The sequence below is a fragment of the Chiloscyllium punctatum genome, chromosome 37 (genome assembly GCF_047496795.1).
Source record: "Chiloscyllium punctatum isolate Juve2018m chromosome 37, sChiPun1.3, whole genome shotgun sequence".
Classification (NCBI taxonomy): domain Eukaryota; kingdom Metazoa; phylum Chordata; class Chondrichthyes; order Orectolobiformes; family Hemiscylliidae; genus Chiloscyllium; species Chiloscyllium punctatum.
Window position 1 is genome coordinate 57,175,159 of NC_092775.1, and position 14,304 is coordinate 57,189,462.

A 14,304-nucleotide genomic window follows, 5' to 3' on the forward strand; every position below is an offset into this window, starting at 1 on the left:
CTACCTCAGTGTGAGTGTGCGTGGGTGTGACTACCTCAGTGTGTGTGTGAGAGTCTGTGTGTGACTACCTCAGTGTGAGTGTGTGTGTGTGTGTGTGTGTGTGTGTGTGACTACCTCTGTGTGAGTGTGTGTGACTACCTCAGTGTGTGTGTGTGTGGGTGTGACTACCTCAGTGTGAGTGTGCGTGGGTGTGACTACCTCAGTGTGAGTGTGCGTGGGTGTGACTACCTCAGTGTGTGTGTGTGTGTGTGTGTGAGACTACTTCAGTGCGTGTGTGTGTGTGAGAGAGAGACTACCTCAGTGTGTGTGTGCGTGTGTGTGTGTGAGACTACTTCAGTGTGTGTGTGTGTGTGTGTGCGACCACGTGTGTGTGTGCATGTGTGTGTGACTACGTGTGTATGTGTGTGTGTGACTACCTCAGTGTGTGTGTGTGTGTGAGTGTGTGTGTGACTACGTGTGTATGTGTGTGTGTGTGTGACTACCTCTGTGTGTGAGTGTGTGTGTGAGACTGTCTCTGTGTGTGACTACCCCTGAGTGTGTGTGTCAGTGTGCGTGTGTGTGACTACCTCTGTGTGAGTGTGTGTGGGTGTGTGTGAGAGCGACTATCTCAGTGTGTGTATGTGTGTGAGTGAATACCTCAGTGTGTGTGTGTGAGTGTGTGTGTGTGAGACTACCTCAGTGTGTGTGTGTGTGAGTGAATACCTCAGTGTGTGTGTGTGTGTGTGTGTGTGTGTGTGTGTGTGAGAGAGAGACTACGTCAGTGTGTGTGTGTGTGTGTGTGTGTGTGTGAGTGTGTGTGACTACCTGTGTGTGTGTGTGCAACTACGTGTGTGCGTGCGTGTGTGTGTGACTACGTGTGTGTGTGTGTGTGTGTGACTACCTCTGTGCGTGTGTGTGAGTCTGTGTGTGACTACCTCAGTGTGTGTGTGTGTGTGTGTGTGTCTGACTACCTCTGTGTGTGTGTGTGTGTGTGTGTGTGTGACTCCCTCAGTGTGTGTGTGTGTGAGACTACCTCAGTGTGAGTGTGCGTGCACGCGCGCGTGTGTGTGTGTGTGAGACTGCCTCTGTGTGTGTGTGTGACTACCTCAGTGTGTGCGTGTGTGTGTGTCACTACCTCAGTGTGTGTCTGTGTGTGTGTGACTACCTGTGTGAGAGTGTGTGTGACTGCCTCAATGAGTGTGTGTGTGTGTGTGTTTGTGTGTGTGTGTGACTACCTCTGTGTGAGTGTGTGTGTGTGTGTGTGTGTGTATATGTGTGTGAATACCTCAGTGTGTGTGTGTGTTTGTGAGAGAGACTACCTCGGTGTGTGTGTATGTGTGTGTGTGTGAGACTACCTCGGTGTGTGTGTGTGTGTGTGTGTGTGACTACCTCAGGGTGTGTGTGTGACTACCTTAGTGTGTGTGTGTGTGTGTGTGACTGTCTCTGTGTGTGTGTGTGTGTGTGTGTGTGTGTGTGTGTGTGTGTGTATGTGTGTGAAAACCTCAGTGTGTGTGTGTGTGTTTGTGAGAGAAACTACCTCAGTGTGTGCATGACTACCTCAGTGTGAGTGTGTGTGTGACTACATCAGTGTGTGTGTGTGACCAACTCAGTGTGTGTGTGTGTGTGTGAGACTACTCCTGTGTGTGTATCAGTGTGTGTGTGTGTGACTACCTCTGTGTTAGTGTGTGTGTGTGTGTGTGTTTGTGTGTGTGTGTGTGACTACCTCAGTGTGAGTGTGACTGTGTGTGTGTGTGTGTGTGTGTGTGTGTGTGTGTGTGTGTGTGTGTGTGTTACTAAATCTGTGTTGGTGTGATTGTGACTGCGTGTGCATGTGTGACTACCACTGTGTCAGTGTGAGTGTGACTGTGTGTGTGACTACCTCAGTGTTAGTGTGACTGTGTGTGTGTGTGTGACTACCTCTGTGTTGGTGTGGGTGTGACAACCTCTGTGTCAGCGTGAGTGTGACTGTGTGTGTGTGGGTGTGACTACCTCAGTGTCAGTGTGACTGTGTGTGTGAGACTACCTCAGTGTCGGTGTGAGTGTGACTGTGTGTGTGATTACCTCAGTGTCAGTGTGAGTGTGACTGTGTGTGTGACTACCTCAGTGTTAGTGTGACTGTGTGTGTGTGTGACTACCTCAGTGTCAGTGTGTGTGTGTTTGTGTGTATGTGACTACCCAGAGTGTGTGTGTGTGTGTGTGTGACTACCTCAGTGTGGGTGTGACAGTGTGGGTGTGTGTGCGACTACCTCCATGTCAGTTTGAGTGTGACAGTGTGTGTGACTACCTCAGTGCCAGTGTGAATGTGACAGTGTGAGTGTGTGACTACCTCAGTGTTGGTGTGGGTGTGAGTATGACAACCTTAGTGTCAGTGTGAGTGTGACAGTCTGTGTGTGACTACCTCAGTGTCAGTGTGAATGTGACAGTGTGAGTGTGTGACTACCTCAGTGTCGGTGTGGGTGTGAGTATGACAACCTTAGTGTCAGTGTGAGTGTGACAGTCTGTGTGTGACTCCCTCAGTGTCAGTGTGTGTGACTGTTTGTATGTAGATGGGTGTGACTACCTCTGTGTCAGTGTGAGTGTGACAGTGTGTGTGGGTGTGACTACCTCAGTGTGGGTTTGGATGTGGGTGTGACAGTGTGGGTGTGATGGTGTTGGTGTGACTACCTCGGTGTGGGGGTGTGGGGGTGGGTGTGACCTGGGGGTGTGTGTGAAGGTGTGGTTGTGAAGGTGTGGTTGTGACAGTGTGGGTGTGACTGCCTGGGGGTGGGTGTCAGTGTGGGTGTGTGTGGGTGTGACGGTGACTGTGTGGGTATGACCACCTGGGTGTGTGTGTGACGGTGTGGGTGTGACGACCTGGGTGTGGGTGTGACGGTGTGGGGGTAGGTGTGACGGTGTGGGTGTGATTACCTCGGTGTGGGTGTGACGGTGTGGGTGTGGGTGTGACGGTGTGACGGTGTGGGTGTGATTACCTCGGTGTGGGTGTGACGGTGTGGGTGTGGGTGTGACGGTGTGACGGTGTGGGTGTGATTACCTCGGTGTGGGTGTGACGGTGTGGGTGTGGGTGTGACGGTGTGACGGTGTGACGGTGTGGGTGTGATTACCTCGGTGTGGGTGTGACGGTGTGACGGTGTGATTGTGACGGTGTGACGGTGTGGGTGTGATTACCTCGGTGTGGGTGTGACGGTGTGGGTGTGGGTGTGACGGTGTGACGGTGTGGGTGTGATTACCTCGGTGTGGGTGTGACGGTGTGACGGTGTGACGGTGTGGGTGTGAGACTACCTCAGTGTCAGTGTGAGTGTGACTGTGTGTGTGACTACCTCAGTGTGAGTGTGATAGTGTGTGTGTGTGTGTGTGACTATCTCAGTGTCAGTGTGACTGTGACTGTGTGTGTGGGTATGACTGTGAATGTGTGTGTGGGTGTGACTACCTCTGAGTCGGTGTGACTGTGTGTGTGGGTGTGTGTGTGACTACCTCAGTGTGGGTGTGACTGTGTATGTGGGTGTGACTAGCTCAGTGTCAGTGTGAGTGTGACTGTGTGTGTGGGTGTGACTGTGACTCTGTGTGTGGGTGTGTGTGAGTGTGACTACCTCAGTGTGAGTGTGACTGTGTGTGTGACTACTTCAGTGTCTGTGTGTGTATGTGACTACCTCAGTGTCAGTGTGAGTGCAACAGTGGGTGTATGGGTGTGACTACCGTGGTGTCAGTGTGAGTGTGACTGTATGTGTGTGTGGGTATGACTATCTCAGTGTGAGTGAGTGAGAGTGTGACTTTGTGTGTGTGTGTGTGTGAGAGAGAGAGAGAGACAACCTCAGTGCGAGTGTGACAGTGTGTGGGTGTGACTATCTCAGTGTGAGTGTGTGTGTGACAATGTATGTGTGTATGGGTGTCACAGTCAGCCCTGCCTCAGCTGAGGGCCACACTCTCTCAGAATTGCAAAGGACCCACTCTGTACGACATCCTCAGGAGAATTCATACTCTCAACAAACAGTATTTCAATTCCATCTCAAACATCAAAACCTGTAAGTACAACAAACTTTTATCCACCCACCTCCATAACCAGCGCTCCTCAAACATTCCAGAAGATTCCCCTGGCCTTGGAACCTATTCCACCATTAACCATGCGGCTGACGCAGCTACCACCCCCACGCTGATTGATGATGTCACTTCCACCCCCATCATGGCCGCTCCCACAACCACTTCCGCCCCTCACAATTCCTCATGCATCACACGTGACATCACTTCTACCCTTCACATCATCGCTGATGCCACATGCTCAGTGACTTCCGCCACCCCTACTGCTATGGTCACCACCACATCCGCCCCCACCAGCGCCACTCACCTGCATTCTGCTGACACGCCCCCCACATACCCCACGGTCATTATCCCCACCCCCCAGAACCCCGAGGGGAACACTATCCCTGCTCATGCCTCCACCCCCATTCCCCCCACCATCACACCCACTCCAGGTACTGGCTCCGACCCCACTCCCAGCTCCACACCCACACCAGATCCCAGCTCCCGGCCCTGCCGAGTTTTCACCATCCCCCCCAGACCTCCCCCTCACTGAGGACGAACGACCAGTCCTCAGTAAAGGACTCACCTTCATCCCCCTCCGTAGACGCATCAATGAATTTAATACACGACGTGACATCGAACAATTCTTCCGTCGCCTCCGCCTCCGAGCTTACTTTCACAATCAGGACTCCCGTCCACCTCCTGAGGACCCCTTCGCCCACCTCCAACACACTGCATCCACCTGGACACCCCGCGCTGGCCTATTACCTGCCCTTGACCTCTTCATTTCCAACTGCAGCCGGGACATTAACCGCCTCAACCTGTCGTCCCCCCTCCCCCACTCCAACCTCTCACCCTCACAACGCGCAGCCCTCCAATCCCTCTGCTCCAATCCAAACCTCACCTTTAACCCAGCGGATAAAGGGGGCGCAGTGGTAGTCTGGCGCACTGACCTCTACACCACTGAAGCCAAACACCAACTCGAGGACACCTCTTCCTACTGCTCCCTCGACCATGACCCCACCCCCCATCACCAAACCATCATCTCCCAGACCATATAGAACCTCATCACCTCAGGCGATCTCCCACCCACAGCTTCCAACCTCATAGTCCGGGAACCCCGCACTGCCCGGTTCTACCTTCTTCCCAAGATCCACAAGCCTGACCACCCTGGCCGACCCATTGTCTCAGCATGCTCCTGCCCCACTGAACTCATCTCTACCTACCTCAACACTGTCCTATCCCCCCTAGTCCAGGAACTCCCCACATACGTTCGAGACACCACCCACGCCCTCCACCTCCTCCAAGACTTCCGTTTCCCTGGCCTCCAACGCCTCATCTTCACCATGGATATCCAATCCCTCTACACCTCCATCCGCCATGACCAGGGCCTCCAAGCCCTCCGTTTTTTCCTCTCCAGACGTCCCCAACAGTACCCTTCCACTGACACTCTCATTCGTTTGGCCGAACTGGTCCTCACCCTTAACAATTTCTCCTTTGAATTCTCCCACTTCCTCCAGACCAAAGGCGTAGCCATGAGCCCACGTATGTGCCCCAGCTAGGCCTGTCTCTTTGTTGGCTACGTAGAGCAGTTGATCTTCCGTAATTACACCGGCACCACTCCCCACCTCTTCCTCCGCTACATTGATGACTGCATTGGCGCCACCTCGTGCTCCCGCGAGGAGGTTGAGCAATTCATCAACTTCACCAACACATTCCACCCTGACCTTAAATTTACCTGGACCATCTCTGACACCTCGCTCCCCTTCCTGGACCTCTCCATCTCCATTAATGATGACCGACTTGACACCGACATTTTTTACAAACCTACCGACTCCCATAGCTACCTGGATTACACCTCTTCCCACCCTATCTCTTGCAAAAATGCCATCCCGTATTCCCAATTTCTCCGCCTCCGCTGTATCTGCTCCCAGGAGGACCAGTTCCACCATAGGACACACCAGATGGCCTCCTTCTTTAGAGACCGCAATTTCCCTTCCCACATGGTTAAAGATGCCCTCCAACGCATCTCGTCCACATCCCGCACCTCCGCCCTCAGACCCCACCCCTCCAACCGTAACAAGGACAGAACGCCCCTGGTGCTCACCTTCCACCCTACAAACCTTCGCATCAACCAAATCATCCACCGACATTTCCGCCACCTCCAAAAAGACCCCATCACCAGGGATATATTTCCCTCCCCACCCCTTTCCGCCTTCCGCAAAGACCGTTCCCTCCGTGACTACCTGGTCAGGTCCACGTCCCCCTACAACCCACCCTCCCATTCTGGCACTTTCCCCTGCCACCGCAGGAACTGCAAAACCTGTGCCCACACCTCCTCCCTCACCTCTATCCAAGGCCCTAAAGGAGCCTTCCACATCCATCAAAGTTTTACTTGCACATCCACCAATATCATTTATTGTATCCGTTGCTCCCGATGTGGTCTCCTCTACATTGGGGAGACTGGGCGCCTCCGAGCAGAGCGCATTAGGGAACATCTCCGAGACACCCGCACCAATCAACCAAACCGCCCCGTGGCCCAACATTTCAACTCCCCCTCCCACTCTGCCGAGGACATGGAGGTCCTGGGCCTCCTTCACCGCCGCTCCCTCACCACCAGACGCCTGGAAGAAGAACGCCTCATCTTCCGCCTCGGAACACTTCAACCCCAGGGCATCAATGTGGACTTCAACAGCTTCCTCATTTCCCCTTCCCCCACCTCATCCTAGTTTCAAACTTCCAGCTCAGTTACTGTCTCCTTGACTTGTCCGACCTGCCTATCTTCTTTTCTACCTATCCACTCCACCCTCTCCTCCTTGACCTATCACCTTCACCCCCTCCCCCACTCACCCATTGTACTCTATGCTACTCTCTCCCCACCCCCACCCTCCTCTAGCTTATCTCTCCATGCTTCAGGCTCACTGCCTTTATTCCTGATGAAGGGCTTTTGCCCAAAACGTTGATTTCGCTGCTCCTCGGATGCTGCCTGAACTGCTGTGCTCTTCCAGCACCACTAATCCAGAATCTGGTTTCCAGCATCTGCAGTCATTGTTTTTACCGTGTGTGTGGGTGTGACTACCTCAGTGTCAGTGTGAGTGTGACTGTGTGTGTGTGTGTGAGTGTGTGACTCCCTCAGTGTCAGTGTGAGTGTGACTCTGTGTGTGTGTGTGTGTGTGTGTGTGTGTGTGAGTGTGTGACTCCCTCAGTGTCAGTGTGAGTGTGACTGTGTGTGTGTGTGTGTGTGTGAGTGTGTGACTCCCTCAGTGTCAGTGTGAGTGTGACTGTGTGTGTGTGCGTGGGTGTGACTACCTCAGTGTCAGTGTGAGTGTGATAGTGTGTGTGTGTGTGTGTGTGTGTGTGACTCCCTCAGTGTCAGTGTGAGTGTGACTGTGTGTGTGTGTGTGTGTGTGTGGATGTGACTCCCTCAGTGTCAGTGTGAGTGTGATAGTGTGTGTGTGTGTGTGACTCCCTCAGTGTCAGTGTGAGTGTGACTGTGTGTGTGTGTGTGTGACTCCCTCAGTATCAGTGTGAGTGTGACTGTGTGTGTGTGGGTGTGACTCCCTCAGTGTCAGTGTCAGTGTGACAGTGTTCCCCACATGCCTGTGACTGCACAGGTTCTGAGAAGGCAGGAATCTTTCAGAATAATGATTCCCTTGGTTGACCTGTTGTGTAGGCCCCAGTGCTTTGGTACAGTTCTCTGTCTAATCACTTGCCGACACGGAGCCCCCACAAAGTGCTGTCCAGCACCTTTTGAACATTCAGGGTGAACCTGCTTTGTGCACTCCGACATTATTGTCACTTAGGTGGGCACACATCAATGCTTTCCTGGTGTATTCAATCACATGCAGTAGCCCATCAGACAGTCTGCCTGTAAATGGGGTTATCTCAGCCCCTCGCTGTCTGAGACCCCGCAGTGTATCTGAAGGAGGTGCCAGGCAGTCAGCCCAGACTGAACCATTCCTCACAATACACCACAAAGACAGCATTCTGATGCTGTGTTTTTTTTCCTTACCCCGCAGTGTGGAAGGCGGAGAGCTCTTTGAGAGGATTGTTGATGAAAGCTACAGTCTGACAGAGCTGGATGCGATGGTGTATGTGAAGCAGATCTGTCAGGGTGTACACTACATGCACAACATGTACGTGCTCCACCTGGACCTGAAGGTAAACTGTGCAGGGATCGGCGCTGCATTGGAGCACCTGACCAACAGACAGAATCCAGAGTGCACTCCCTTACACCCACTGCTTACAGGGTTTCCACAGGTCACACTGATTGCCAGCAGCATTTACAACATCAAAATGGTGTCATTACCATGTACCACCCTGATATACCCTAAACCCCTCACTGTGACACCCTGATATACCCTAAACCTCTCACTGTGACACCCTGATATACCCTAAACCCCTCACTGTGACACCCTGATATACCCTAAACCCCTCACTGTGACACCCTGATATACCCTAAACCCCTCACTGTGACACCCTGATATACCCTAAACCCCTCACTGTGACACCCTGATATACCCTAAACCCCTCACTGTGACACCCTGATATACCCTAAACCCCTCACTGTGACACCCTGATATACCCTAAACCCCTCACTGTTACACCCCGATATACCCTAAACCCCTCACTGTGACACCCTGATATACCCTAAACCCCTCACTGTGACACCCTGATATACCCTAAACCCCTCACTGTGACACCCTGATATACCCTAAACCCCTCACTGTGACACCCTGATATACCCTAAACCCCTCACTGTGACACCCTGATATACCCTAAACCCCTCACTGTTACACCCCGATATACCCTAAACCCCTCACTGTGACACCCTGATATACCCTAAACCCCTCACTGTGACACACTGATATACCCTAAACCTCTCACTGTAACACCCTGATATACCATAAACCCCTCACTGTATCACTCTGATATACCATAAACCCCTCACTGTAACACCCTGATATACCCTAAACCCCTCACTGTGACACCCTGATATACCCTAAACCCCTCACTCTGACACCCTGATATACCCTAAACCCCTCACTGTGACACCCTGATATACCCTAAACCCCTCACTGTAACACCCTGATATACCCTAAACCCCTCACTGTGACACCCTGATATACCCTAAACCCCTCACTGTGACACCCTGATATACCCTAAACCCCTCACTGTAACACCCTGATATACCCTAAACCCCTCACTGTGACACCCTGATATACCCTAAACCCCTCACTGTGACACTCTGATATACCCTAAACCCCTCACTCTGACACCCTGATATACCCTAAACCCCTCACTGTAACACCCTGATATACCCTAAACCTCTCACTGTGACACCCTGATATACCCTAAACCCCTCACTGTGACACTCTGATATACCCTAAACCCCTCACTCTGACACCCTGATATACCCTAAACCCCTCACTGTAACACCCTGATATACCCTAAACCTCTCACTGTGACACCCTGATATACCCTAAACCCCTCACTGTGACACCCTGATATACCCTAAACCTCTCACTGTGACACCCTGATATACCCTAAACCTCTCACTGTGACACTCTGATATACCCTAAACCTCTCACTGTGACACTCTGATATACCCTAAACCCCTCACTGTGACACCCTGATATACCCTAAACCCCTCACTCTGACACCCTGATATACCCTAAACCCCTCACTGTAACACCCTGATATACCCTAAACCTCTCACTGTGACACCCTGATATACCCTAAACCTCTCACTGTGACACCCTGATATACCCTAAACCCCTCACTGTGACACCCTGATATACCCTAAACCCCTCACTCTGACACCCTGATATACCCTAAACCCCTCACTGTAACACCCTGATATACCCTAAACCTCTCACTGTGACACCCTGATATACCCTAAACCCCTCACTGTGACACTCTGATATACCCTAAACCCCTCACTCTGACACCCTGATATACCCTAAACCCCTCACTGTAACACCCTGATATACCCTAAACCCCTCACTGTGACACCCTGATATACCCTAAACCTCTCACTGTGACACCCTGATATACCCTAAACCTCTCACTGTGACACCCTGATATACCCTAAACCCCTCACTGTGACACCCTGATATACCCTAAACCCCTCACTGTGACACCCTGATATACCCTAAACCCCTCACTGTAACACCCTGATATACCCTAGACCCCTCACTCTGACACGCTAATATACCCTAAACCCCTCACTCTGACACCCTGATATACCCTAAACCCCTCACTGTGACACCCTGATATACCCTAAACCCCTCACTGTAACACCCTGATATACCCTAAACCCCTCACTGTTACACCCTGATATACCCTAAACCCCTCACTGTGACACCCTGATATACCCTAAACCCCTCACTGTGACACCCTGATATACCCTAAACCCCTCACTGTGACACCCTGATATACCCTAAACCCCTCACTGTGACACCCTGATATACCCTAAACCTCTCATTGTGACACTCTGATATACCCTAAACCTCTCACTGTAACACCCTGATATACCCTAAACCCCTCACTGTACCACCCTGATATACCCTAAACCCCTGACTGTTACACCCTGATATACACTAAACCCCTCACTGTGACACCCTGATATACCCTAAACCCCTCACTGTGACACCCTGATATACCCTAAACCCCTCACTGTGACACCCTGATATACCCTAAACCCCTCACTGTGACACCCTGATATCCCCTAAACCCCTCACTGTGACACCCTGATATACCCTAAACCTCTCACTGTGACACTCTGATATACCCTAAACCTCTCACTCTGACACTCTGATATACCCTAAACCTCTCACTGTGACACTCTGATATACCCTAAACCTCTCACTGTGACACTCTGATATACCCTAAACCTCTCACTGTGACAACCTGATATACCCTAAACCCCTCACTGTGACACCCTGATATACCCTAAAACCCTCACTGTGACACCCTGATATCCCCTAAACCCCTCACTGTGACACCCTGATATACCCTAAACCTCTCACTGTGACACTCTGATATACCCTAAACCTCTCACTGTGACACCCTGATATACCCTAAACCCCTCACTGTGACACCCTGATATACCCTAAACCTCTCACTGTAACACCCTGATATACCCTAAACCCCTCACTGTGACACCCTGATATACCCTAAACCCCTCACTGTGACACCCTGATATACCCTAAACCCCTCACTGTAACACCCTGATATACCCCACACCCCTCACTGTGACACCCTGATATACCCTAAACCCCTCACTGTGACACTCTGATATACCCTAAACCCCTCACTGTGACACTCTGATATACCCTAAACCCCTCACTGTGACACCCTGATATACCCTAAACCCCTCACTGTGACACCCTGATATACCCTAAACCCCTCACTGTGACACCCTGATATACCCTAAACCTCTCACTGTGACACCCTGATATACCCTAAACCCCTCACTGTGACACCCTGATATACCCTAAACCTCTCACTGTGACACCCTGATATACCCTAAACCTCTCACTGTGACACCCTGATATACCCTAAACCTCTCACTGTGACACCCTGATATACCCTAAACCCCTCACTGTGACACCCTGATATACCCTAAACCCCTCACTGTGGCACTCTGATATACCCTAAACCCCTCACTGTAACACCCTGATATACCCTAAACCCCTCACTGTGACACCCTGATATACCCTAAACCTCTCACTGTGACACCCTGATATACCCTAAACCTCTCACTGTGACACCCTGATATACCCTAAACCTCTCACTGTGACACCCTGATATACCCTAAACCTCACACTGTGACACTCTGATATACCCTAAACCCCTCACTCTGACACTCTGATATACCCTAAACCTCTCACTGTGACACCCTGATATACCCTAAACCCCTCACTGTGACACTCTGATATACCCTAAACCTCTCACTGTGACACCCTGATATACCCTAAACCTCTCACTGTGACACCCTGATATACCCTAAACCCCTCACTGTGACACCCTGATATACCCTAAACCCCTCACTGTGACACCCTGATATACCCTAAACCTCTCACTGTGACACCCTGATATACCCTAAACCTCTCACTGTAACACCCTGATATACCCTAAACCTCTCACTGTGACACCCTGATATACCCTAAACCCCTCACTGTGACACCCTGATATACCCTAAACCTCTCACTGTGCCTGATATACCCTAAACCTCTCACTTTGACACCCTGATATACCCTAAACCCCTCACTGTGCCTGATATACCCTAAACGTCTCACTGTGACACTCTGATATACCCTAAACCTCTCACTGTAACACCCTGATATACCCTAAACGTCTCACTGTGACACTCTGATATACCCTAAACCTCTCACTGTAACACCCTGATATACCCTAAACCTCTCACTGTAACACCCTGATATACCCTAAACCCCTCACTGTTACACCCTGATATACACTAAACCCATCACTGTGACACCCTGATATACCCTAAACCCCTCACTGTGACACTCTGATATACCCTAAACCCCTCACTGTTACACCCTGATATACCCTAAACCCCTCACTGTTACACCCTGATATACCCTAAACCCCTCATTGTGACACCCTGATATACCCTAAACCTCTCACTCTGACACTCTGATATACCCTAAACCTCTCACTGTGACACCCTGATATATCCTAAACCCCTCACTGTGACACTCTGATATACCCTAAACCTCTCACTGTGACACCCTGATATACCCTAAACCTCTCACTGTGACACTCTGATATACCCTAAACCTCTCACTGTGACACCCTGATATACCCTAAACCCCTCACTGTGACACCCTGATATACCCTAAACCTCTCACTGTAACACCCTGATATACCCTAAACCCCTCACTGTACCATCCTGATATACCCTAAACCCCTCACTGTGACACCCTGATATACCCTAAACCCCTCACTGTGACACTCTGATATACCCTAAACCCCTCACTGTAACACCCTGATATACCCTAAACCCCTCACTGTGACACCCTGATATCCCCTAAACCCCTCACTGTGACACCCTGATATACCCTAAACCCCTCACTGTGACACCCTGATATCCCCTAAACCCCTCACTGTGACACTCTGATATACCCTAAACCCCTCACTGTGACACCCTGATATCCCCTAAACCCCTCACTGTGACACTCTGATATACCCTAAACCCCTCACTGTGACACCCTGATATACCCTAAACCCCTCACTGTGACACTCTGATATACCCTAAACCTCTCACTGTAACACCCTGATATACCCTAAACCTCTCACTGTGACACCCTGATATACCCTAAACCCCTCACTGTGACACCCTGATATACCCTAAACCTCTCACTGTAACACCCTGATATACCCTAAACCCCTCACTGTGACACCCTGATATACCCTAAACCCCTCACTGTAACACCCTGATATACCCTAAACCCCTCACTGTGACACCCTGATATACCCTAAACCCCTCACTGTGACACCCTGATATACCCTAAACCTCTCACTTTGACACCCTGATATACCCTAAATCTCTCACTGTGACACCCTGATATACCCTAAACCCCTCACTGTGCCTGATATACCCTAAACCTCTCACTGTGACAGTATGATATACCCTAAACCTCTCACTGTAACACCCTGATATACCCTAAACCCCTCACTGTACCACCCTGATATACACTAAACCCCTCACTGTGCCTGATATACCCTAAACCTCTCACTGTGACACCCTGATATACCCTAAACCCCTCACTATGACACCCTGATATACACTAAACCCCTCACTGTGACACCCTGATATACCCTAAACCCCTGACTGTGACACCCTGATATACCCTAAACCCCTCACTGTGACACCCTGATATACCCTAAACCCCTCACTGTGACACCCTGATATACCCTAAACCCCTCACTGTAACACCCTGATATACCCTAAACCCCTCACTGTGACACCCTGATATACCCTAAACCCCTCACTGTAACACCCTGATATACCCTAAACCCCTCACTGTGACACCCTGATATACCCTAAACCCCTCACTGTGACACCCTGCTATACCCTAAACCCCTCACTGTAACACCCTGATATACCCTAAACCCCTCACTGTTACACCCTGATATACCCTAAACCCCTCACTGTAACACCCTGATATACCCTAAACCCCTCACTGTAACACCCTGATATACCCTAAACCCCTCACTGTAACACCCTGATATACCCTAAACCCCTCACTGTAACACCCTGATATACCCTAAACCCCTCAT

At 50.8% G+C, this 14,304-nt stretch overlaps 1 protein-coding gene across 2 annotated transcripts in view; it reads left to right on the forward strand.

Moving 5' to 3' along the window:
- The window catches only part of LOC140463135 (myosin light chain kinase 2, skeletal/cardiac muscle-like), a 275,704-nt gene that overhangs the window by 240,902 nt on the left and 20,498 nt on the right, over positions 1–14,304 (forward strand). For both annotated transcript variants that reach the window (XM_072556881.1, XM_072556882.1), the window contains exon 8: positions 8,013–8,154. In XM_072556881.1, coding sequence (XP_072412982.1) covers positions 8,013–8,154 — 142 coding nt within the window. The remainder of the gene's footprint in view (positions 1–8,012; positions 8,155–14,304) is intronic.